Raw genomic sequence first — 27153 nt, forward strand, 5'->3', positions numbered from 1 at the left:
CCATTTTTATTGTTCTTACATCACGGTAAATTAATACGGAATCCATCGGTCATAATCGCCAAGTGATCTTTAAAGAGATAAATAAACTTCCAGATAACATGATAAAATAAATTCATGCCATCTTCCACGAGTGTATATATAAAAGTCTAGTCTTCTGCTTCAGCCATATGCATGATTTAGTAATAAATTGATGTATGGGTAGCTCTCATGTTATAGACTTTACATCCAGGATTGAGATCGATCTTTAATTAGGAGGACTTTATAAAAGAGTAAGTATCACAATCTCATTTAACACAAAGAATAACTCACCTCGAATGATTTATATCTTGACAACCTACTAGTGTGTATATGCTTGTTGATCATACATAATTCAAGTTTAAATATGTCATAGAGGTGCTACGACCAAAGTTTTGCAGGAATTTCAAATCTTTCTTTGCTTTGCTTATGTTGTTGTTGTGTAGCTGTCCATCCAGTGTCGATAATATGTTCTTTAAGCATTATCCATTATGCGTAGTGGGGTGGATAAATACAAAGGAGAGGAACAAATTACGTCGATTTAACACATACTAATTGATAAACGTCGTTATCCATGGGAACGGAAAAGGTATAGGTGCATTTTCTTTCCTTTGTCGGTCTTATCCTTTGTTGAATTTACGCTTGTTGAGTATCTTCTTGGGGAATGTTTAAAAATGAGCACCTAGAACTTTCTCCAAATACTGAAAAGGTAGAATATGCCAACTGAGGTGCAGGTGTAGCTGAAGCAGTTTCACGTCATAAAGTCGGAGAAGCGTATTTATCGGCCACAGCATCAGGAGTGCCATGGGTTAGTGATTGAACGCTGCGTTTCCTTCTATTTTTGTACGCTGCGCAAAAAAAAAGGGGGCTAAGGAATGACCATCATCCCAAGAGAGCGTAACAGATCTTTTTTTCGAAAAGCATTAGCGTAAGTCTGCAGTTTTTGTCTCTATGATAGGCAGTCAAGTGTCTTGACGCGACAAAGTACTTTTGCTTTAAGAAAGGTTTTGCAAAAACTGATAAAATTATTTGATGTCCTGTTGTGACTTGACTATTCAAGCGCCAACAAAAAATCAAAACCCCCTCCCCCATCTTTTATTTTCTTTTTCTTTGCCCACATTCTCGCAAGAAACAGTCTAAGAAGCCTTCCAATGTCGTGTTGCCTTTGAAACGAGATTAAACAGGTAAATATACAAGCATGGATGCTCGCTTTTCTTTTTGTTCTAATTTCGTTTTTAGTTTCCCACAATTTAAAACATCTTGTACCGTGTATCAGGTATTTGGCCTTCACTTTGATAAATGTTTTGGCCAATTGATCATACTAGTAGTTTAACAGCGTGAATATAATACCAGCATTTGAATTTGAGACCAGAAAACTTTTAACTACGACAGATGGTCGACAAATTTTCATGATAGTTACCAACACCTTTGGGAAAGGATCGTCAAACGACAACTTGGAATTATAAGCAATTGCTGTGGACTGTCTATAGACGACGAAGATAATGATTGAATTTTATTGAGGATTGTGAAAGAATTGAATGCCGATCTTCACTTTACGGGGTATTTATTTGCAACAAGTAGTAAAATAGGTGTAATCGGACAAGAGAGCCAGAGAGACAAGATCAGAAAGTATTGGTGTGATCAAAAATACAGCAAATCCACGAAAAAAAAACAGAAGGTGGATACGAGATCAGGCATAACATGAGAAGTATGACGCGAGATGGGAGATGATTACGACGCATAAGGAATACTTTGTGGATAAGGGTGTATTATACAAGGAAATAGAGGTATGTTTTGGCTTGATGATATGAGGAGAACAAGAAATAAGAAAATAATGTGCTGAAAAGTAATGGAGGTATCAATAAAATCAAAGATATTTGGCTACTGTAAATATATTTCAAAATGTTTGGGAGATTGATGAGAGAGAATATAAAAGGGATATGGGCCAAAAAGGGTATAATCTCGAGAGGGCAAATTATGTAAAAAGTTTCCTCACAGGGTGTAATATAGAAAAGTGGCAACAAATGTAAATTGGTATATAAAGAACGAAGAATTTGTTTGTTTTCTTTTCTCTATTTGGTTCACTTAAACTGTGCTTGAGGCGGGGGATCTTTCAATTGAAAGCACAAAAGCTCTAATAACAATAAATGAATCCAAATCATGACAGTTGCTGTTCTTAATACATGCAATTTTGACAGACGGTCAGCAAGCCTGTTTGTAAAAAAAAAAAAAAAAAAAAAAAAAAAAAAAAAAAAAAAAAAGATAGAGCATTCAATAGCACCTACGTAAGGCTTTACGATACGGTATTCTGTCAGTTTTTTTTTTTCTTTTTATAGAAATCTCTTTCGTCAATGACCAACCAATGTTAAGGTCAGGGTTTTAAAGCTTTCTGTAGACTTTTTATGATAAGCACACCGCGTCTCTTCTAAACGACTGGGAAATAAGTGCTTTGAACGTCATTTTGATTGATAATGGCCGTTCCCAAGCAAAATCTTTATGTTTTAGGAACAAAAACAAAACTTGTTTTTACCAGCCAAAATTTATGGGGGGGGGATATATTACAAAAAAGTAAAAACAAGTGTAACATGACTTCCTACTTTCTAAACTAGCATGTCTAATTTACTGGTTGTACATAGGCCACATAGCTATCCTGAGTATGGTATAATTCTAAGTTAGTACTTACACTGGGGGTGCTATTCTTTTTCACAAATTGAGTGAAAATAAAGTTTGCTTGGGAATGGCCGTTGTTATCCTTATTGTAGTAAGAGTAAAAAAAAAAAAAAAAAAAAAAAAAAAAAAAAAAAAAAAAAAAAGGATATATCGCAAAGTAAACAGTGGGTTTATTTTACGCTTTCCCTCCGGAGAGATGTTGTGCCGAAAATTACACCCTGGATATAGCCAATGTGAACGTAGTTACAGCCTAGGATCGGAAACCTATTGGCTGTTTTTAAGAGATCACATGCTGTAGTGGCTGTCCCTTAGGCGTCTAACACTCTGTAAAAATAAAACAACTTCTTTTCGCTAGAAATCAAAATAAATATTGACTTCAAACTTTTGAAAGTGTTTGCTCCTTTGCCAACGTTACTACCCACGTCACCAAAGAAATCACTACCAATTTTATTAAAAACCTTGCCCTCGAAAATAGCTTTGAGACATTAATCGTGGCAATTGCAAATATAATTGCCCTTATTATATTAAAGTAAGAGCCGCCAAATATGGGAGAGGGGCGCTTCTCGTACACAACCTATCGAGAATGAACGTTTACAAACTCAGTACAGAAAATATTCTTTTGAGCCGTTACGAAAGCAAAAATAGCTCGCGTCTGACTATGTAACAGTGTATTGAACAGGAAATTAAAAGTATCACAAAACCCAAAGAACGAAACTTTGGGGGAGGAGTTTTATGAGCCCGAGAAAATAGTTTTAAATGACTTATATCAACCGTGAACGACTGACACAATCCGACAAGTAGCTAATAAGAACTCTATATTTGGTATATTTCCAGTCCGTGTAACGAAGCCTCTTGAAGAAACTCAATTCTTTGGGACAGCCAGAAGTTACCCGATCCTAAGTGACCCAATTTTTTAAAAAGACAAATAAAAAAAGTGTTGGTAGATACTTTCTATTGCTGTTGTATATCCAGAAATTTAAAAGTGGCTGTACCTGCGTCTATTATTGCGAATCTTATAATTATTGTATAATATGATTATATATGGGAAAGTTCATTCTGTTAATTAATTGGAGGTGGATCCTAAAATCTCTTCCTTGTTCTAAATGCAATCACTAAACTGTTAAATTCAGTAGGCCATGATTATTTAGCGGTACTTGATCGTGAAAATCAAAAAAAACAGAGAAGACGCAATAAAGCCATGCTTAATCTTCTTTTACAAAAAATAATCACGGACTTTCTTGGCTTGTTTATTTAATTTAATTTATGTCAATCATCTGTGAAATAAAAAGCCGAATTTGTAATTCAAAGTAAGAAAGAAGAGTTTTTTAACAGATACATAAAAAAGAACCTGGATGCATTTGTTTAAATCGACATAAATTAATAACAAGCTGTTACCTAGGGATTTCATTTTTCGCTATTCTTAGGGACAGCCAAAGAGCGCATAGTCACAATATAAGTTCTGTAATTTGGCTGTCCTTTAGACATGGAAATAAAAATTTATAATTAAGAACAATGTGCTAATTACGAATAAATAAATATTAAATGATTTAAACTTGTTTTGACAGTTCTATCATCACTTTTTCGCCTTTACGCTCGTTTGATGATTTTAATCTTGCGCAGAATTATTAAGGTTAAAACCAAATGAGAAGCTTTAATTAAGCTATAACACACACATACTGGTTTACTATACGCTAGTTCTAATACATTGTATTCAGTTCGAGAAGGTAAGTTCTATTGGCCTCTTGGTGCCTTTAAAAGTATCATAATCCAACATTGCGACTACGAGCACCCTGGCTGTCCCTAAGAAAATTTGGCTGTTCCTAAGAGACCCGACCTTTCGAGCATGGTCGAACGTTGGTACACATTGGACTCCAAATATTTAAACCACTACACCTCCCTTCCTACTGATTCTTTCATCCAAAAGATAATCCAATCAAACACAAGATACAGCAAATTAACTCCTATCGAAAACAAAAATCCCATCTGCCAGGCCCTAATAAAGGATGTCTCACATATACCAATTTACACAAAAGTTACTCACAAAATATCCTCATACAAGTCAAACGCCATCATCAATTTTTCGGAAAAGATGGTACAACGCTGCAGACCCGATTTAAATTAGCTCCAATTCTGACAATTCCCATGACTAGAAAAGAACTTAGGCGAATCCTTAGGTGACGCATGAATTGGTCACATGGTGGAAAGCGGAATTTTTACTGTGGCGGTTTAATGAGTTCAAATCACTTGTTTGTATGCCCAGCAATACCGGAAGCATATTGAGAGCACATTCAGCGTGGTTTTCAGAACAATATCAATCCCATCGATGCGATTCTTAAAACCCTTCCAACAAACAAGCCCAAGTCCAACACTGAAAATCAAAATCTAAAAATCAAATGGCAATCTCTCTGAACTGATCTCCTCAACATTCTCTTCCTCGTTGACCAGATCTGTCATAAGACACAAGAAAATTTTGTCGATAAACCCGGTCCCGGTGTTCTCTTCTACAAGTGGATTATGGAATAGTGCAATGAGGAAAAAAAATATACAGTGCAAAAAAAAAAAAAATCAACCCTCTTACATACATTACTTTCCCCCCGCTATTTACTACGTCACACAATTACGCTCTCACATTAGTGCCAATCAAACTCACATCAAACAATCTTCACTGACCAACGCTTTGTCCTTTTGACTTTTGATCTCGTAATCCATTCATGCAAAACCGACGGCTTCAGCTGAAATTCAATTCGAAATCATGCTAACCTGTCCAAATTGATCATTGATTTACTATCTTATTATTTGCAAACAAACCCTTTACCCTTTTTTTAATTTTCACCTTATGAGGCTTTAAGTTTTACCAATATACCCCCTTAAATCTTCATATTCGTATCCTCACTTTGCCTACTTAATGGGATCTTGATACAATATTTTAATAAGCGATTATTACTAAACTTTTAATGTTCAGACTTAATTATGAAAGCCTTTTTCAATGTCTGCGCAAAAGTGTATGTGTCAACTGTGAATAGCTGATCGAAATATATATGACTTTCCCTTTTGATACCTTGTGACACTCCCGATGAAGAAGACATATTAAATGGGATCTGGTTATGTATCTTATGAACATCAATGAAGTTTTTGTCTGAACATCACTCTATTGCTGTCCGGAATATATTTGCATCTTTCTGCAAACATTTTACAGTTTGTTCGAAAAAAAAAAAGTGAGTACAGACTTTTAGGGCTGATAATAGGAAAACGGCAGCAGCAGAAGCAGTAATTTCATATTTATATCTTCGTAAAGTAAGGACGTAGCTGTCTACACAACATTTAGTGTAAGGTTTTATAAATAAAGATTTCTGTTTTGTAAAAAAAAAAAAACCTGCTTTTCATTTGACCGACCTTACAGATCTCCAAATGAATAAAGAAATATGGGCTCAGTGTCGAAAGAAAAGCATACATTGTCCCCTATCAAATATACTCCTCTTTAGCACAAGGCCAGCTCAGAAGAACAGCTCTGATATAAAGAGACAAAAAACTTACTCTCCCCACCTCTTTCGCAAACATAAATCCTGCCCCCTTTTGAGCTGATGATGATAAGACATGCCAATTGCTGGATTTTAGTAAAGAAAGAGCTGTCTGTACACATTCAGAAGCCACATATTAAATGATCTATCTCGCGCCCTATAGGTGTCCCATCTTCACACAGAATCATCACACAAGTCTTTTATATCCTCGAATAAATATTCTCTCTCATTAATTATCTAAACATTGTGAAACAGACTTACAATAGCCGTCGACTTTTATTTATGTTGATAACACAGTTTTACGATCATCCACGAGATACCTCTTTTTTCTTGTACACCAAAAAATGTTTCTGCAACACAGATCCACTATTTGCTATCATTTCTGTCTGTATTTTTGATCTGACTAATACTTTTGACTTTGTCATTAATGCTGCTTTCTGCTGTTTTTCGTCGATTATGGCTATTGTAATAGAAAAGACGTCGTTCGATTCTTCATAATCTCCAGTGCAATTTTGTCACTACCACCTTTATCGTCTACGGATAGCCTATGGCAATTATCATCAATTCCAAATTGATGTCCAGTTTTATTTCCCAAAGGACGGGTTCTCTATCATGAGAATCTTTTGGTTTCTTAAAAAAATACAAACAAAAAATTTTGGTTGATGGATATTGTGTATTTTATAGATCATACATTTACACTCCATTTTTTTTATCTTTAAAAGTAGTTTTTATTGCTTCAAGATTAGTATTTAAAGCAAAGAAAGTATATGTTGTATTTTATAGAATCCTATGGTCATTTTTCAGGTTGCACCATAAAACTTATCTGCTCGAGCTAAATAAAATGTAAAAATAATGAGGACATAAAAAGTAATTTTTAGAGCGACAACCTCTCTATGATGCATCAACAATATCGTGTGACAATATTTCGTCTGTCGTTTTATTATGCATAGAAAAAAAAAAGGGTACGATGGGAGTTGTGTACCACTCTCGGCCTTTGGAACAGTTGCACTGACAACGAATCCGCCTTAGTGTGTCAGTAAATGTTCTATTGGTATATTGGGGACGTCTTTGTCTCCCTATAGATAAAGTAAAAAAACCGGGTATGAATTCCATCAGCTATCATAATGTCTACTACAAAAAAAAAAGGACCAAGATTTGCCATTGCAACAAGTGTGGCGGTTGCTCAGTTCCAATTAATACTGCTACACGACATGCAGAAAAACAAATGTACGAGGAGTCATGCCAAAAGGCGGCGCTTCCAAAAGGAGTTTGAATGAACTAGAAAACGTCTGTAACCCTCATCAGATATTGACCTGAAACAAACTATAATCTATATCAACAGAAATTTTAACAGATGACGCCGTAGTAGATACCAGCTTAGAATTTTTACGTTTGAACGTATATGTTATTGAAGCAGAGTGTACACATGTTAATTTCAGTTCGACTCAAGTTGATAACCATTTTCAAGATGAATGCTCTTCAGGTATGTACAAAAAAAAATGATTTGTAACATGATGATGAGTAATGTTTCAAGATGATGAGCGCGATTATGAAGAAGGCTTTATCTTTGAACAATCTTACAGTATTGCTGAAAATGATGATAATGAAAATCAGGCTACTGTCGAAAGCAGCAGTGAGATATATTGGACCTATGAAGTTCTCAAGATGCCAGATGATTTGGATGATCAAGGTGAAAAATGTATCATAAAAAAATGTAGGAATAAATATTTGCAACTTTATTGAGACAATTGTAGCCCATCAAATAAGCATTCCAGAATACCACAAGATCCCACTTACTTGTTTATTTGTTGTTTTGTACTTATATTCCAGATGGTCTTTTTGACCATCATCGCTACATAAAACTTACTTAATCTGTTACGTATGCTATTTAGCAATTTGAATTTCCAAAATTGCTACCCACAATCAAGCTTCAAACTGGATTTATCGATCTTACCAAAGATATGACTGTCTACGCAACTTGTCCTAAATGATATTCAGTTTATCTTAACGCTACAATCAACGGGTTAACACAGCCTGGGCCTCCATAAATATGTACATTTATCCATATCCTCAAAAGTATACCTTGTGAAACCCCATTATGTAAAAACGGTTTCGATACTCCAATCAAAAAGTGTGTATACCATTGTCTTATAAATTCGATCCAAAAGTTGTATTTGAGAGAAGGATTCGAGGAGAAATGTGAAGAATAGGCGTAGTTTTAAAGAGGCTGTAAACCCAACTGATATCATGTACCTTTGCTCCCAGGGAAAAATGTGGCGAAGTATTATTTCTCATTTTGTAAACAGTAGTAGATCTTTATGTTTGACATTGAACACAGGTTATAATAAAAAAAAAAAAGGAAAGATGAGATATACTTACAACCTAGTTAAACATAGATGGATTCCCACCACATGATACTACTTCCGCTTCTTGCGTCGCAAGTAAATAATTTACCCGTCGAGGACCGCATAAAGAAAGAAAACACAATACTGCTTGCATTAATAGAAGGGCCTCATGAACCCAACACTTGTCAAACACAATGCCTATTATCCATTGTTACAAACCAACTTCGCCCCTTGTATTTTGGTGTTCAAATGTCTACATTCAATTCTGGAAAACATGGCCAAGATTACGATGCTACTGTCAGAGCCTGTTTGTATCAAATCTTGTGCGATTTACCCATGCAACAAAAACTGAGCGGATCTACTGGATTTTCTTCTTTACGATCAAGCTTCCGATGTGATAGCTCGTTTAAAGTTTTTCCTGACACATCTAATTTGGACTATTCCAGCTTTGATCGTATCCATTATCCTGCAAACGCCAATAAGAAGCTGAATGACATTCAATCCGACAAGTGGTTAAATAGCCATAATAATGCCGAAAGAGATCGCCAAGTTAGGTCCCACGGTATAAGATATATCGTTTTAAGGAGTTTGAGATATCTTGATCTTGTCAAAGTTACCACCCAGGATCATTTACATTGCATTTGGCTGGGTCTTGCAAAATCAATTATGTCAAAGTATGAAAAATTTGGATTTTTTAAACCACAACACTATCAGAGGTATTATAAATTTATGGCACTATAAATACGCAAATGTCATTACTAACCTTGTGTAAAAACGTTCCAGTATGGCTGCACTCGCTTCCAGTATTATCACGCACAACAGTTGCAGCTCTATACATGCCAAAATAATAGGAGCTTTTTCTTATATGAAGGGTATGGTATTCGAAATCTGAACATTGCACTATTCGGAATATGTCTTAAAGTCCATGATTGTTTCTGGTAGGTTAGTCGATGGATTCCACAAAAAGCATTATGCAAACTGGTTACAACTTGTGCAAGCTTGTACATTCAACATTTCTTGTTTCTCTCTCGAAAGAATGAATAATGTTCTGAAGCAGTCGACGGAAAATAGAAACCTTGGATCAATTCAAACTTCGTACATGACAAATTTTTTGGAAAGCATTCATATCTCGTCTCTCATTAAACAATTAACAAGCACCAATATCATTTCTAAAGATCAAGTCCACATTCTCCACAACACCAGCGCTATCAACCACTCCTTATACACAAGCTCCAGTCCTCAAGATCGAATTAATTTTTACAAATTGCCTCCTATGAATGTACCAATTCGGGAGGTGTGGTGACCGGATCGGAAATGCTATACTCTCATCCGAACATTATCCAGACTAGCTTTGATGAAATTAAATCCACTCCGCTCGATCCATCACACCATATGCTTCTTATTGACTACTACACTCTATGCTATCCGAATCGTTCATTCACCAATCTCTTTCATTCAACCACGACAACTATATGCAACAACTATGGTAATTCACTTTCCAATAACATTCCTTCAATTTATGTTGGTGCCGACGCCAGAATATTCAAACAATTTCAATCTGATATCATGTACAAAAGCTGTATGGCAAGATCGATGAAAGGTGCGTATATTCAAACATTCTTTAATAACAATCATTCGTCGGAATCCTTTGCCTGCTTTTACGGCGAGATACAATATTTCTTTCAACACATCATAATTGTAAACGGCAGTGTCACCCCACACACATTCGCTTTCGTACGGTGGTTTATCCCTGTCAACCCTGGTAACAATATTTTAGAAAATAAAACTATGAAAATATACAAAGGCTATGAAAATACAAATGCACATTCGATTTTACCTGTACATAGAATACACAACGCAATCACGGTTGCATGTAGTTCTGACAATTCTAGTAATCCACGAATTCAAAACGGCTGCATTGTAATAATTCCTCAAGAAAAAAGATTATATGTTTAAGCTGATTCACCTATGCCATTTTTAATTTTAATAAACCATTATGAATATGTAAAAAAATTGTTGTTTGAAAAGGGGGAACAGATTGAAAAAGAAGAAAAAAATTGTTTATTTGGAATTCGGGAACTCGTGCCCAGTCGGGTGCCTAATTTAGAAATTCGGGCTTGATCACCGCATGCTTGAATCGTCCCGCATCCTTTGTCTCCTTTTCTTTTTCAGCGTTTTTACTCAAAATGAGATCATACTCATTAAAATGCTCAAAGGCGCGACGTGCCTAAAGACGAATTGATTTAGTATGTATTCTATTAACAGGAATACACTCGATTTGTATACCTCATCTGTCCGCTTACCATAACCCGCAAGCGTGGGTTTTTTTCGGTCATTCCTAATTCGGAATCCGTGCTTTCCTCATCACTTTAAAGTTGCTCTATCAAAAGCTTCTCTATGCCATCACCTTAAGTATCTCTCATTTTTTTTTGCCATACTCTTCGTTGACCATCACGTTTTTTCTGTAATTGCATTTCTACAATTATATTATATATTAACCTTGGAAACGCATTGCATATTCGTAACTTACAGAAATTCTTCTTCCCTTTCTTGTACCTTTCTTAATTTTCAAAAGCTTTGCTGCAGGAGATTGCTTTTCGTTATCCTGCTGACGGCGAAAGACATTTCTGATCTTGTTTTGAAGATCGTTGTACGTAATCGATTCCGTCCAGTTCTTTTTGGTTGACAATTGAGATTTGAGCGCCAACAAAATCGATTATGTTCTAGTTATACGTGTGTTCTCTACCGTCGTAAATTGCTTGCATAGGTTCCAATCCAGACTATCGAACCTTTTGGTTAGCAATGGACGTTTTAATCCAAGCCTATAATTAAAAGGTAGATTAGATACATGAACGATTCTCTATTCTTGGTGACTATACCGACAAACTATTGAAAAGTGCACCTCCTATTTGGAAAGGAGGCACATTTTCATTAGTCAATGTGGGGGCAGCTGAAGAAACAGCAGCTTCACCGGAAAGAATATACAACATTTTGTCAATTTTATCTTCTACCATGTCAAATAGTGCCCTCAAAATTTCTCCGGTAACGATGGCTTCCTTAGCCTCATTTTTTATACTGTTCAGATCATTTTTAATTCCTGTTATCTGAAGACATATTACAAAGGCACCAAAAGTTGCCGAATCATCTCTGCTGCTTAATTGCGACGTATTTATGGGAGCAATAGATACCATATCTTCTTGTGGAATATTGTCTGTCACCGACAAAACGGAGCTACGACGACTTCTAGTTGCTCTGATAAGCAAATAAGAATTTCTTGATGAGGAGTTGGTAAGTCTAGTTTTATCTAGAATAAGAAATTGCTGGATGAAAGGTGAACTAATCATATACACAGATGAGCTCTCATTTAATACAGTGTTTATTGTGCTATTCCAAAAAAGTGTATGACCTTTGGTACCTGACCAGTATAAATGGATTTTCAATTTTTAGGGTTTAACGTGCTTTTTATTTACAAGCATACTATCAAGTCTATTAAGTATTACTCCACATGCATACTACAAAGAATCAGTTGCCTCCAGTGTAGAAAAAAAGAAAAGAAGGAAAAATCTATTTCGGCTTTTTTAGATAATATCTTTTCTTTCTTTTTGTTCAAACTTTTTAAAATGTAATGCTTTACTCTCACCCTTGTCATGCCAAATTTTTTAATCATATATTGTTTCATTTTAGTTTTTTAAAATCCAAACATGCGTATCTATTATAGGATGTTATTTAGACGTATTTTTTAGGTACACTTTAAATGTTTTTATATCATCTTAACCACCTCAATTCCCGGACCATTATGTCAGTCTAACGGTAGGTAAATAAAAACAATATCTTATTAAGCATGCCAGTATCCAATTTTGATTAAAAGGTTATGCAAACTGTAAAAATATAGGAACAACGCGATTGCGCTGCATAATTAACTTTAATGCTTGGCCGTAGAGGATTGCGCTGGTTTACTCTCCTTTGAGGTCTGATACGGGAGATACTTTCACAAGAAAGATATACAGAGCTGTTTTTTTTACTGTTTATAAAATAAACTAATATAGAACATACTCTCCTCATAATATTCCCTTATACATCGAATAATTTGCTATATGGAACAATTAACGTTTATGAAACCTCACCCTTCACACCAACTTAGGGCCCTCGCAAGCACATCAAACTATTTTTTAGAGATCCCGATTAAGGACATTAATTTTTTTTTTTTTTTTGTGAAAGGTTACTTCAGACTTCCAAAAGAAATCTTTTTCTGAAATCCATGGCGTTGCTTTTTAAATGACCCAATTTAAATGATTAATAATAAAATTTTGCAGATTACTAAAATATCTGTTCCTTTATTTTTTAAAGACAAAATTTCAGTTTAACCGATTTTTTTATTATATTTTAAGAATGATAACCCCACATCAAATTGCGTTTATTGTGTCTCAGTTGCAGCTCCTAATAGTTCGAATCAACGAAGAATCTGAATTTCTCGAAAAAGATAGAATGGAAATTCTTAATTCTACTGGACAACGACTCGTAGAAATATGACGACTCTTCATTCCAGTAGAGAGGATGGAACAGGTACGTCAGTGAGAATCTGTGCAGCAGACGGAGGGTTTACTCTGGGTTGGCCTCTTAACACAGGAGGGTTTGGGCGTTGGCCATTGATGAAATCAGCACTTGAATAATTTTGGAAACTCATATCTGTAAAATAAAATGGAGATGTTAGAAAAAAAGTAAATCGATAAAAATGAAAGGCTCTTATTGAAAAATAAACAACATTTGTGATTTCAGTAATCCGATTTGGACATTAAATAATCTGATAGAAGGTTTTTGGGGCCTGCAGATTTTAATTCTTCGTTTGGACAATTCGGATTTTTTAGCACTGAAAATATTCAATGCTGTTATTAATCGTCCATACATATTATTAAAATTTTAAAAGATTCTAATTGGAAAAACTGTAACCTTTCACAAAAAAAAAAAAAAAAAAAAAAAAATTAATGTCCTTAATCGGGATCTTTAAAAAATAGTTTGATGTGCTTGCGAGGGCCCTGAGAAAAATCCATATTTGGAAGGTTTTTTGAATCAAAAAAATAAAGTTCAAAGTTCAGCCAATACTGGATGGTCAAATAAAAAATAAAGTTGTAGTTACAAACTGCAAACAACAACAATTGTGATCATCCAATAATTTCTTATTTACAGTTTTTTTTTATTTATGTTTCAGAAGGCACTTGGTTTTTGTAACCACCAAAATAGGCTTCCATTGAAATAGTTGAATTTTCTTCTTTCTTTTTTCTTTTTCTTCAACGAAAGCTAGGTATAAATTATAGATAGACCATTATCCAACACTCAATGTTTAATATATAGCATGATAACGTACCCTTAACAAGGCTATCGGTCAAGGTTTATGCACCATTCCATCGTTGATCCTATTTTTAAGATAATGAGACTATATACTGTAAGTCTTAAAGTATACGCCTTATAAAAAGAGTAATAACATTTATCATTCTTTAGTGGTCTATTGGCGTAAGGATAGGTCTATTGTTCATAAATATATATAAAGGTATGTCGTCTTTCGCTTTTTTTATTATTAATTCTAATGTATGATTATAATTACAGGTAAGATATTCCTTGTGAACATCCTTCTATCTGCTGTTTTTCTTCAAATCCTGCAATCATTACTCCATTACAAGCAAATATACATAGATATATCTATTTTTTTCCCATTTTATTGCTTTCTCTCTTATTGCAATAATAAAAGACGCTATTTTTTAAAATACATTTTCACATAAAAATATGTATGTATTCTTTTTTTGTATAATGTAAACAGAAATAAAAAAAAAAGTAAATGTTTGCAGTCGGCTGCTTAAAAACTGGCCTATTCTTAATTTAGAAGGTTTTCTGCACCAAACCTTAATCCATATTTGATTTTTTAAAATTCAGAAACATCAGTCGGTGTGTAGTTTCCAAGGTGAAATATGCCTTGGAAACTACTCAAAATCACAAACATTGCATGTATACTGCATGTTTGTTTAGTCACATTTTTACTTCATTTGGAATTAATCTGGTAGTTATTCTCGTAGTTATTCCCAAATTGTGTTTTTTCGCTCCCCTGGTGAAGACCTTTAGCCACGATTTGCATCGTTTGTTTATTCAATGATTTGCATACACACCCAGTGTATTTTTCTGCAGCTTTGTTTGTGTTATTTGTTTACGAACGGGGGATCAAAAAATTGACTTTTTTGGATTATGGGGGTGGGGGGCTGGGGGAGGCTATCTGTAATACGCATCGGAGAAATGCTTATATACGTTCACATGCTATATTTACGTCATAAAAACCTGTTTTTATTGTATAAAACTTGTATTGCAATGATTTATAAAATAAGCCATAAAGAAGAGTAATGGAACTGTAACGGGAAAAAACAGATACTGATATAAGTCTGTTTTAGAAAGATAGCCATTAGAAAAAGTATCATACTTTTAAGATGAAAATCTGATATACCTTTAGTTTGATGATTTATGTAATCTAACCATATTTTAAGGAATAAAAAGACTGTGTTAAAGAACAAATGTTTGAATTAAAGAATAATAAGATCTACCTTTCTTCCTTTCGGTATATCCTGAGCGAATAAGCTATTATAAAGTACATGTTAATAAAGTAAAGAGCTATGTGAAGATCATTTATAAAGGCTTACAAAAAGTTGATTTTCAATAAAAGTACAAAGCAGATTCTAAAATAATTCTATCGAGTTTTTAGTATCGTTATCGTCTGCTCTTTTTTGAAGACTTTTTTACTTAGCAGCACCAATAGACAACGGTACATACCAAAGAGAAAATTTGAAAAATCAATACGTGAAAGAAAAAGAGGAGTAAAATAAATTCACATTCAACAAATAAATAACTTGCATCTATTTCCTTTTTTCCATTTTTTGTTTCGATTTGTAATCGCAAAAATTTCCTCTCAGTTTTCATCTTTCCGCGTAAACGAGCCTTCGACACAGTGCCCCATTTGCAAGAAATATTTCTCCAATCCATCGAATGCGAATCGCCATTTAGACTTAGCACATAACTCACGTCTTTGGCAGTAAGATTTTTGTTGTGACTTTAAAATTTATATATGTTAATATCCATTTAATAGTGACACAGACACTGATGATTATGATATGACAAATGATGTTCCCGCTGTCGAATCTTTTAACGACATGGTCGAATTAGAAGATGGGTCTAGTTATTCTGATGATAATGACAATCATGACAATTATGATGTTTTTGACGAAAGTGATCTGATAGACAGCGCCAGTCAACCACATGAAGAACCAGATCATACTTCAACCTTCCATGCCAATCCATTTTATCCCTTCAAAAATGAAATGGAACTTAAATGCTTAATGTTTTTCAAAGGCTCTCAGGACAGATTTTCGCAAAGAATCGTCAAAAAAACATTACGTTTGATTCGATCTCTTATCGAAATATCGCATAAAGAAAGAGACGTAATCCAGAATCGACCGCAAGGATTTGATCCTATCAAAAACGTACCATCTGACGATCGTATCTGCAAAAGTCATTCCGAAAGACGAAAGTTCCCTCGTCTTGAGGTGGTCACTTTTGCTGTTCCCAAGGGTGATGGTTCGACCGTCGATCTGACGTACATCAAACCATCGAATCATCTGCGTTTGTTAATGGCGAACCCTACCAAGGTCTCTCTTTTGAATTCATTGCCGGATTTTCCCCCAAACAAGAGAACCACACTCAATCAAGGCCTCAAATGGAAGGAATGCCCATTATTCCAGTCTCCCATGGTTCCAAAAGAAGTGAGCAGAAATTCAAATGATTTCTGGTTAGGGGATGTAGTGATTAACTCTTCTGGCTCAACACATATTATTTCAAAATTCTTTACCTTCGAAGGGCAAATTTTTATTGAAGCATATGCCATAGAGCTTGAGCATAACACCTTTTTGGCTATACTTACTTCAGAAAAGAATACCATGTCTATATCAAGTGTTTCATTCGTCTTATCTCTTTTGGAACTAATTGACATGTATCTACTCGCATCGATGAATATCGTCAGCAACACTGATCAGGTTGTACGAACCCACTCAAGACAATTAAATGGGTTCCATCAAGATTTTATCAACTACTGCCTTTCCGAACGCGATAAAGTTCCAATCGACCATTTAACAAGGAGACATATGAAAGTTCGAATTGTCCCAATATCTTTGTTCTCTGACGATACCAGTGGAAATAGATCCAAGAAATGGAATTGTTTTGATACTTGGACCATGACCATATCGGCACTTCCTTTAAAAATAAGCAATGAATACGAAAACCATTTTTTCATTTGTACAAGTAATCATATAATAACGGCAATGGAAATGATAGAACCCTTGACGAATGATTTGTACAACTTGGAAAAGGGGATGGTTATGTACGATTCCCAATTCAAGCAGAATGTTTTCGTGATTTCGCCAGTTTTATTTATCCGTGGTGATAATGTACGTCAGGCCGAAATTGCTCTTCACAAAGAATCTAGGGCCACCCATCCTTGTCGATTCTGTTACTGGCAGTCGGACCCATCAAAATCTGTGGATGCTAATGACAACCACCATCATTGCATTATAGTGCATCTGGTTTTTCTGCACCTTCTCGTACACTCCAGGACTATAAAGACTTTGCGACTTTGCAATATCAACAAAGACCGGAACCTGTTTTTCTTCCAAATAGGGGACGTCCTCGGGCAACGATTGCATTTAAAGCGATTGGAGCAAACTTGGATTTAAGTTTACTGGCGGTGAGCATTTTTTAAAATTGGATGCCATCGATCTTTCAAAGGACCTACCTGTCGAGATACTTCACACGTTGTTACTGGAATGACAAAATATTGTTTCATAATTGTGTATGATAACTTTATGGATAATAATCATATTGCGTCATTGACAGATCTATTCCGCAATTACAACTCAAAAGCTTTACACCGTAACATGACATCATCATTGAAAAACATTCGCTCATTTGTCGGTAGAGAATACAAGATCATGGTACAGCTACTTCCTTCGTTGCTTGAACAATCGCGTCTGGATAATCCCAGATTATATCCTAGCCAAACAGTTTTCGAATCAATTTTCAATTGCTTCAACACGTTAGGATCACTTTCTTCTCTCATATACATGGAAAAAATTGATAATTTCGAACAACATAGAAATATGTTAGTCGTTTTAGTAACAGAAACAATAGCGGCTATGGATAATCTTCAGCATACATCAATACAAAATTCACACGGTAGATCAGCAAATTCTGGACAAACTCCCCTAGCAAAAATGAAATTCTCATCATTATGTAACAGACTAAAAGCACACTTGCTAGTCCATTTATCAGACGATGTAGAAATATTTGCTGGTGGTCCTCACACTGAGGCTGAACGTTGTGAACAGCAACACAAGTTTATGCGAGAGCTACTATGCCATACTAATTGCCATAATGGTTCAAGAGATGTAGCATTAAGATTTTCGGAAGAATATATGCTACGCCATATGTGCCAAGGTGGATCATTTATAAGAGATTCTTCGGCACCAATGTATGAAATATGCAGTGAAGGAGTTCTTTTGTCTTATGATACAATGCTTTTTCAAAGCGAGCTTGAATTGTTAGACAATGATAACGGTAATAATAAGCTGACTGTTGGTCTCGCTGCTCTATTCAGAAACATGAACAGCCCAACAAATGGTCAAACTCTTGGAAGGATTTCCCAAAAAGCAAACGGTTATTAATTCGTTGAAGCTTTTAGATTTGTGCCAATAAGAGATGAACATCTTGGTATGGTAAGCATTTTCAGCACATGCGCAACTGACCTGGCCGGAAACTTTGTAACCCGTAGACTGCCATCCCAAGATTTTTTAATCGAAGATACGAGTTCCGAAGACTATGAGGTTTAAAATGTTTTTGATATGTCACAAATGCCTATAGATGCACAGATCAGAAATAACCAACAGTTTTCCGTCGTCAATAAGTCCCTATTTTGGAACTTTATGGTGGCTTCATAATACAACTTGTAGATACGATAAAATTATTCACTAATTCTTCTTTATAAATACCCAAGTAATACCTGTATCTTTTTAATTAAGTGGAAAATTTATTGTTTTCATCCATGTTAATGCGAAATGGGGGGGGTGTATGTAAAAAACGGCGACTGATTTTTGTTGGGGGTGGGGGTGCTCTGGGGGTACAAAATTAATAGGGGGAGGGGGAGGGGGGGACAAACAATAAACACAAAAACATCGTACAATATTCTATTTTTGACGAAAAAAAACTCTGGGCCAATGGTACCCGATGTTATGTGTTTATTTGACCCCCCCCCCCAATATATCATAAATGGTATTGTTTACTCTAGGCGTGTATGCTACCTGTCGGATTGTGTCAGCCATGCATAGCTGAGCTGAGTTATTTAAACTATTTTATCAAGCTCATAATACCCATCCTCCAAAGTTTTGTTCCTTGGGTTTTGCGATACTTTTAATTTCCTGCTCAATGCCCTGTAACATAGTCAGACGCGTGCTTTTTTTTTTTGTTTCCATTACTGTTCAAAAAAATATTTTCTGTACTGAGCTCGTAAACATTCATTCTCGATAGGTTGTGTATGAGAACCCCCCCCCCCCTTCCATTTTCGGCGGTTCTTACTTTAATATAATAAGGGCAATTATATTTGGATTTGTCCTTTTGACGTTGACGATTAGTGTCTCAAACTTGTTTCGAAGGGAAAGTTTTTAATAAAATTGGTAGTGATTTCTTTGGTGGCATTGGGTGTTGATGTTGGCAAAAGAGCAGGCACTTTCAAAAGTTTCAATATTTATTTTGGTTTCTAGAGAAAAGAGTTTGTTTTATTTTTACAGAGTGTAAGACAATTGAGTGACAGCCACTACAGCATGTGATCTTTTAGGACAGCCAAAAGGTTTCCGATCCTAGGCTGTGACTACGTTCACTTTGGCTGTATCTAACGTGTAAATTCCAGCACAACATCTCCCCGGAGGGAGGGCGTAAAATAAGCCCACTGTTTACTTAGCGAAACATCCTTTTTTTTTTTTACTCTTACTACAATAAGGATAACAATACCACTTAAAATGACGTTCAAAGCACTTTTTTCCCAGCCGTTTTTTGAAGAGACTCAGTGTGTTCAACATAGAAAGACTACGGAAAGCTTTAAAACCTTGACCTTAACATTAGTCAGTCAATGGCGAAGGGAAATTCTATAAAAAGAAAAGAAACTTACAGAAATACGAACACAATCACCATATCGTAAAGCCTTATGTAGGCGCTATTAAATGCTCTAACTTTTTTCACCAATATGCTTGCTGACCTCCTGTCAAAATTGCTTGTATTAAGAACAGCAACTGTCATAACATTACGTTATTGGAGCTTTTGTGCTTTCAATTGAAAGATCCCCCGCCCGCCTCAAGCACAGTTTAAGTTAAGCAAACAGAGAAAAGAAAACAAACAAATTCTTCGTTCTTTATGTACCGATTTACATCTGTTGCCATTTTTCCACAGTACACCCTGTGAGGAAACTTTTAACATAATGCACACTCTCGAGATTACACCATTTTATCCCAAATCCCTTTTATATTCTCCCGCATCAATCCCTCAAACATTTTGAAATAGATTTACAGTAGCCATACCTCTTTATTTTTATCGGTACCCCAAATACTTTTCAGCACCTTATTTTCTTACTTCTTGTCCTCCTCATATCATCAAGCCGAAACATACCTCTATTTTCTTGTATATTACACCCTTATCCACAAAGGTATTCCTTATGCGTCGTGATCATCTCTTATCTCGCGTCATACTTCTCATGTTATGCTAGATCTCGTATCCACCTTCTGTTTTTCTTTTCGTGGATTTGCTGTATTTTTAATCTCACCAGTACTTTCTGATCTTGTCTCTCTGGCTCTCGTTTGTCCGATTACACCTATTGTACTTCTTGTAGCAAATATAAATCTCGTAAAGTGAAGTTCAGCATTCAATTCTTTCATGATCCTCAATAACGTTTTATCATTATCTTCATCGTCTATAGACAGCCCACGGCAATTGCTTATAATTCCAAACTGTCGTTTGGCGATCCTTTCCCAAAGATGATGGTATCTATCATGAGAATTTGTCGGCCGTCTGTTGCATTTATAAGTTTCCTGACCTCGATTTCCAGTTGCTGGTTTTAGTATCACGTTGTTAATTCACTAGTCTAAATCAGCAGGCCAACATTCATTAAAATGAAGGTCAAATACCTGATAAACGGTATAACATGTTTCAAACTGGAAAGCTAAAAGCAAAATTAAAACAAAAATAAAAGCGAGCCCTCATGCCTGTATAATTACCTGCTTAACCTGGTTTTAAAGGTGGCATAAAAAGGAAAGCTTCCTACACTTTTTCTTGCGAGATTGTGGGGAGAAAAAAAAAAAAAAGAGGTGCGGGTTTTTTTTTTTTTTTTTTTTTTTTCAGCTTTTGAAAAATCTTTGTTATACCTAGAAATGTCTAAAGCAGAACGACTTTGCCGCTTTAAGACACCTGGGTGTCTATTATAGAAACGAAAACTGCAAACGTACACTAATGCTGTTTGTAAAACGATCTGGTACGCTCTCTTGGGATGATGGTCATTCCTTAGCCATTTTTTGCGTGGTGTACCAAAATAGAAGGAAACGCAACGTTCAATTTTTAGCCTTAATATGCTGTGGCCGATAATTACGCCTGTACGACTTGATGACGTGAAATGGCTCCAGCTACACCTCACGTCGTACATTCCACCTTTTCAATTTTTAGGTGCTTATTTTTATTCTTTCACCAAGAAGACATTCAACAAGCGTAAGTTTAACAAAAGGCAAAACCAACAACGGAAATAAAACGCACCAATACCTTTTCCGTTTACACAGATAACGACTTTCACCATTATGTATTGAATCGACACAATCTTTCCCTCTCTTTTGTATTGAACCACCCCACTACGCATGATGGGCAGTGCTTAAAAGACAGAGACAGCACACATCAACAATGGAGGAGCAACTACAGAATAATAACATAAGCAAAGCTAAGAACGATTCGAAGGAGTTCAAATTAAATCTAGATGAAGTTCCTGCAAAATTTTGGTCATAGCACCTCTATAACGTATTTGCGCTTAAAATTACGTGTGATCAACAGGCATATACACACTAGTAGGTTGTTCAAAGTATAAATTATTTGAGGTGAGTTATTTTTTGTGTTAAATGTGATTGTTATACTTATTCTTTTATAAAGCCCTCCTAATCAAAGATCGATCTCAATCCTGGATGTAAACCCCATAACATGGGAGCTACCCATACATTTAAAAAGGAAAAGCAGCTTCATCCCTTGAATATAGAACCAGTTACTGTATAATTTAGAAACATTCATTAGCAAAGTGTGAAAGTAGTAACACTAAAAAGTTATTAAGCTAGATGAAAGAACAAAAGCATTACGCTTTGCACTGATGCTGAAGGTACTGAAGAGGGAAGTTGGAGTAATGAAAAAAACAGAAGACTTTACAATAAATATTTGAGTTTAGAAAGCCTTATTTACTCTGTAGCTATATTTAGCCTATGTCCCCCATCAGTAGCAACCAGCGTTCTAATTATTTTGCATAAAAATCAGAAACCAAAGTGAACCCTTACAAATTCCAAGCTTTTCTCCCTTTAGCACTTCAACATCATTGGGGTTGTCAGAACAGACCTTCTTTGCACCAAACCAAGAAGCTCTGAGCTACATTCACAGCAAAAAGCACTTGCATGAAATACTTACAGACATCTGTTTAGTTTCAGTTGATTGTTTGCGTACAAAATTATTAGCAGCAAACAACTCTAACACAATTTCAGTTGGTAACTGTTATTCATTTTGCATACAAATTTGTTTGCAGCAAAAATTTAAAAGAAAAAAGCAAAACAAAACCAGTTGGTGACAATTCAAGCAAACTTTGGTGGCAAAAACCACAACAAATTTGAGTCAAACAAAAAATCAGCTATAGGGTAAGGGCTTTATCTTCATTATTATTCGTCATGAAAAGAACGTATCTGCCTAAAAAAAATATAAGTAATAGTAAACCCCATAAAACAATATTCTGTATGTATTGAATATGCTTTTTTTTAAAAAAGCTACATTGTGCAGAAAATTAGTGAAATAAAAAACACGCAGGGAAGTAAGTAGTAGACAAAATAAATTTTGTCTGCCTGAGGCTATTCAAATTTTAAAAGTCATGTCAAGCCACCCGACTGGGCAAACTGCATTCCCTCGCTCAATACGCGACTCTCAAAAGAGTAAAAAAATCTGGGGACCGGGAAAAGGCTGGATTGCAATGAAAAGAAGGGCAGTAAGGAATAAAAAAAAATCTGAGGGGAGTGGGGGGGCAGAAAAAGGCTGGGTTACAACTACAAGAAGGGCAGTAAAGAGTAAAAGATCTGAGTACAATTTTCAAGCATGAAAAGGCTGGGTTGCGTAACTCATTTCTCCTAAATAAGCAAGGCTTTACTCGTTGAACAAATTTCTTGAGCTTGTTACCAATTTTATAACCACTTACTTTTTATATGCGTATACAAATGCGTTATTAGTATATAATGCTTTCAGTTAGATCACCAATAGCTTTTTTAGCATGTACTCAGACACTCTTTTTATGTCTAGCTGTATGAAGGTAAAGTGACCATTTCTCCCTCTAAAATAAGTTCATCATTTACATCAGAACGTCCATCACAGACCCGAAATACTAAAAAGAAAAAATCAGGCACAATGATAGACACAGGTACAGTGTCGTGATTGAGGCTATTACTTAATATATGACTCGATCTACACTTCTTAAATCTTCCATTTGATAATCCTAAATATATCTTTTATCGATACTTTACATTAAATACTGATCATTTACTTTATGTATAGGCTTGATCTCATATCATCCTTCATACAAGTATAAGGCATACTCATTTAAAAAATAACATTAATATGAAAATATGTGAAGGTTACATTAGCCACAATGAGGTGCCACAGCTACCTTTATTAAGAACTACAATTTCCCCTGAACAGTGTGCTACAAGATATACACAGTTTAAGGATGAATGTTATTGTTATTGACATCTCATTATGGTCTTTCTTTACGGGATCATTACATCGATTTCCACATACGGCCACTTTAAAATTTCTGGGTCATTTAGGATCGGGTACCTTTTGGCTATCCCAAAGAGTTGGATTTTTTCAAGAGGCCTGTTACACGCACTGTAAATATACCAAATATAAAATTCTTATATGCTACCTGTCGGATTGTGTCAGTCATTCATAGCTGAGCTAAGTTATTTAAACTATTTTATCAGGCTCATGAAACCCCTCCTCCAATGTTTTGTTCCTTGGGTTTTGCGATACTTTTAATTTCCTGCTCAATGCCCTGTAACATAGTCAGACGCGTGCTTTTTTTTTTGTTTCCATTACTGCTCAAAAGAATATTTTTTGTACTAAGCTCGTAAACATTCATTCTCGATAGGTTGTGTATGAGAATCCCCCCCCCCTTCCATTTTCGGCGGTTCTTACTTTAATATAATAAGGGCAATTGTATTTGGAATTGTCCTTTTGACGTTGACAATTAGTGTCCCAAACTTGTGTTCGAGGGGAAAGTTTTTAATAAAACTGGTAGTGATTTCTTTGGTGACAATGGGTGTTCATGTTGGCAAAGGAGCAGACACTTTAAAAAGTTTCAATATTTATTTTGGTTTCTAGAGAAAAGAGTTTGTTTTATTTTTACAGAGTGTAAGGCGCCTAAGGGACAGCCACTACAGCATGTGATCTTTTAGGACAGCCAAAAGGTTTCCGATCCTAGGCTGTGACTACGTTCACTTTGGCTGTAACTTTTGGCACAATATCTCCCCGGAGGGAGGGCGTAAAATAAGCCCACTGTTTACTTAGCGAAACATCTTTTTTTTTTTTTACTCTTACTACAATAAGGATAACAATACCACTTAAAATGACGTTCAAAGCACTTTTTTCCCAGCCGTTTTTTGAAGAGACTCAGTGTGTTCAACATAGAAAGACTACGGAAAGCTTTAAAACCTTGACCTTAACATTGGTCAGTCAATGGCGAAGGGAAATTCTATAAAAAGAAAAGAAACTTACAGAAATACGAAAACAATCACCATATCGCAAAGCCTTATGTAGGCGCTATTAAATGCTCTAACTTTTTTCACCAATATGCTTGCTGACCTCCTGTCAAAATTGCTTGTATTAAGAACAGCAACTGTCATAACATTACGTTATTGGAGCTTTTGTGCTTTCAATTGAAAGATCCCCCTCCCGCCTCAAGCACAGTTTAAGTTAAGCAAACAGAGAAAAGAAAACAAATAAATTCTTCGTTCTTTATGTACCGATTTACATCTGTTGCCATTTTTTTACAGTACACCCTGTGAGGAAGCTTTTAACATAATTCACACTCTCGAGATTACACCATTTTGGCCAACATCCTTTTTATCTTCTCCCGCATCAATCCCTCAAACTGTTTACAGTAGTCATATATATTATTTTTATTGGTAGCTCCATTACTTTTGAGCACCTTATTTTCTTATTTTTTGTTCTCCTCATATCATCAAGCCGAAACATACCTCTATTTCCTTGTATATTACACCCTTATCCACTAAATATTCTTTCTTTATGCGTCGTACTCATTTGACCATCTCGTGTTATGCTTCTCGTGTTAATTTGATATCGTATCCACCTTCTGCTTTTCTTTTCGTGGATTTGCTGTGTTTTTGCTCTCACCAATATTTTCTGATCTTGTCTCTCTGGCTCTCTTTTGTCCGATTACACCTATTGTACTTCTTGTTGCAAATAAATACCTCGTAAAGTGAAGTTCAGCATTCAATTCTTTCATAATCCTCAATGAAATTTATCAATTTCTTGATCGTCTATAGGCAACCCACAGAAATTGCTTATAATTCCGAACTATCGTTTGGCGATCCTTTCCCAAAGGTGATGGTAACTATCATGAGAGTTTGTTGACCATCTGTTGCAGTTATAAGTTTTCGGATCTGAAGATCAAATTGCTGGTTTTATTATTACGGTTTTAATCCACTAGTATGATCAACAGGCTAAACATAAATCAGAGTGAAGGCCACATACCTGATAAACGATACAAGATGTTTTAAACTTTAGGAAGCTAAAAACGAAATTAGAAAAAAAAATAGCGAGCCCACATGCTTGTATAATTACCTGTTTAACCTGGTCTTAAAGGTGGCGTGACATCGGAAAGCTTGCTACACTTTTTCTTGCGAGATTGTGGGAGAAGGTAGGGAAAGACAAAAAATAAAAGACGTGCGTTTTTTTTTTTTTTTTTTTTTTTTTGTTAGCGCTTGAATAGTCAAGTCACAGCAGGACACCCACCAGGCTGTCTTCAAATAATTTTATCAGCGTTTGAGAAACCTCTGTTATGCTCTGAAATGGCTAAAGCAGAAGGACTTTGTCGAGTCAAGACACTTGGCTGTCTACCATAGAAACGAAAACTGCAAACGTACACCAATGCTGTTCGTAAAAAGATCTGGTACGCCCTCTTGGGGTGATGGTCATTCGTTAACCGTTTTTTGCGCAGTGTACAAAAATAGAAGGAAACGCAACGTTCAATTTCTAGCCTTAATATGTTGTGGCCGATAAATACGCATGTCCGACTTGATGACGTGAAATGGCTCCGGCTACACCTCACGTCGTACATTCCACCTTTTCAGTTTTTAGGTGCTTATTTTTATTCTTTCACCAAGAAGACATTCAACAAGCGTAAGTCTAACAAAAGGCAAAACCAACAAGGGAAATAAAACGCTCCAATACCTTTTCCGTTTCCACTGATAACGACTTTCACCATTATGTATTGAATCGACACAATTTTTCCCTCTCTTTTGTATTGAACCACCCCACTACGCATGATGGGCAGTGCTTAAAAGACAGAGACAGCACACATCAACAATGGAGGAGCAACTACAGAATAATATCATATGCAAAGCAAAGAAGGATTCGAAGGAGTTCAAATTAAATCTAGATGAAGTTCCTGCAAAATTTTGGTCATAGCACCTCTATAACGTATTTGCGCTTAAAATTACGTGTGATCAACAGGCATATACACACTAGTAGGTTGTTAAAGTATAAATTATTTGAGGTGAGTTTTCTTTTATGTTAAATGGGATTCTGATACTTATTCTTTTATAAAGCCTTCTTAATCAAAGTTCCGTATTAATTCTGGATATGATCCCAATAACATGAGGGTTACCCGCATATCAATTTATTACTAAATCATGCATATGATTGAAGCAGAAGATTGGACTTTTATACATACACTTGTAGAAGATGGCATAAACTCATTTTATCATGTTATCTGGAAGTTTATTTATCTCTTAAGATCACTTGGTGATAACATTTAATCAACCAGTGTATTCCGCATTAATTTACCGTGATATAAGAACAATAACAATGGATCACCCTTAATTTTGTGGATGGGGGAAATGTTAAATTACACACCACAAAGGAACTACAAGGATGTTAATAGTCAAAACTATCAGGTGTAAGCCAATTTAAGTATCACAAAAAAAAAAGCAAAAATCATACTTGACGAGGTTGGAAGT

The 27153-nt window shown here is 35.5% G+C and overlaps 5 protein-coding genes across 5 annotated transcripts; 4 read left to right on the plus strand and 1 right to left on the minus strand.

Moving 5' to 3' along the window:
- Positions 1-3053: 3053 nt before the first annotated feature.
- On the minus strand, positions 3054-3259 carry EV154DRAFT_533226 (uncharacterized protein; the record flags this gene model as incomplete). The annotated part of the gene is made up of 1 exon (XM_051603968.1): positions 3054-3259. A coding segment is annotated over one exon (198 nt), but the record flags the coding sequence as incomplete, so codon positions are not given.
- A 13475-nt stretch (positions 3260-16734) lies between these two features.
- Positions 16735-17085, plus strand: EV154DRAFT_407422 (uncharacterized protein; the record flags this gene model as incomplete). The annotated part of the gene is made up of 1 exon (XM_051595343.1): positions 16735-17085. A coding segment is annotated over one exon (351 nt), but the record flags the coding sequence as incomplete, so codon positions are not given.
- A 237-nt stretch (positions 17086-17322) lies between these two features.
- EV154DRAFT_533271 (uncharacterized protein) lies at positions 17323-18667 on the plus strand. The gene is given in 2 exon segments (XM_051603969.1): positions 17323-18364; positions 18375-18667. The coding sequence occupies 1 exon segment, from the start codon at positions 17398-17400 to the stop codon at positions 18292-18294; it is 897 nt and encodes a 298-aa protein (XP_051450211.1). The 5' UTR covers positions 17323-17397; the 3' UTR covers positions 18295-18364; positions 18375-18667.
- A 1326-nt stretch (positions 18668-19993) lies between these two features.
- Positions 19994-20549, plus strand: EV154DRAFT_533276 (uncharacterized protein). The gene is made up of 2 exons (XM_051603970.1): positions 19994-20074; positions 20197-20549. Exons 1-2 carry the CDS (start codon positions 20033-20035, stop codon positions 20449-20451), a joined length of 297 nt encoding a protein of 98 aa, XP_051450212.1. The 5' UTR covers positions 19994-20032; the 3' UTR covers positions 20452-20549.
- A 4877-nt stretch (positions 20550-25426) lies between these two features.
- Positions 25427-26037, plus strand: EV154DRAFT_572191 (uncharacterized protein; the record flags this gene model as incomplete). The annotated part of the gene is made up of 2 exons (XM_051606317.1): positions 25427-25522; positions 25894-26037. 2 exons carry the CDS (start codon positions 25427-25429, stop codon positions 26035-26037), a joined length of 240 nt encoding a protein of 79 aa, XP_051450213.1.
- Between the last annotated feature and the right edge of the window lie 1116 nt (positions 26038-27153).

Source organism: Mucor mucedo (genome assembly GCF_025094135.1).
Source record: "Mucor mucedo strain NRRL 3635 chromosome Unknown EV154scaffold_277, whole genome shotgun sequence".
Taxonomy (NCBI): Eukaryota; Fungi; Mucoromycota; class Mucoromycetes; order Mucorales; family Mucoraceae; genus Mucor; species Mucor mucedo.

What these genes read in the sequence shown, in the direction of transcription:
- EV154DRAFT_533271 (XM_051603969.1), top strand. Translation starts at nt 17,398, where the DNA reads ATGACAAAATATTGTTTCATAATTGTGTATGATAACTTTATGGATAAT.
- EV154DRAFT_533276 (XM_051603970.1), top strand. Translation starts at nt 20,033, where the DNA reads ATGTACCGATTTACATCTGTTGCCATTTTTCCACAGTACACC. An exon ending in CCATTTTTCCACAGTACACC is followed by an intron (nt 20,075 to 20,196) that starts CTGTGAGGAAAC and finishes CAGTAGCCATAC; the next exon opens with CTCTTTATTTTTATCGGTAC.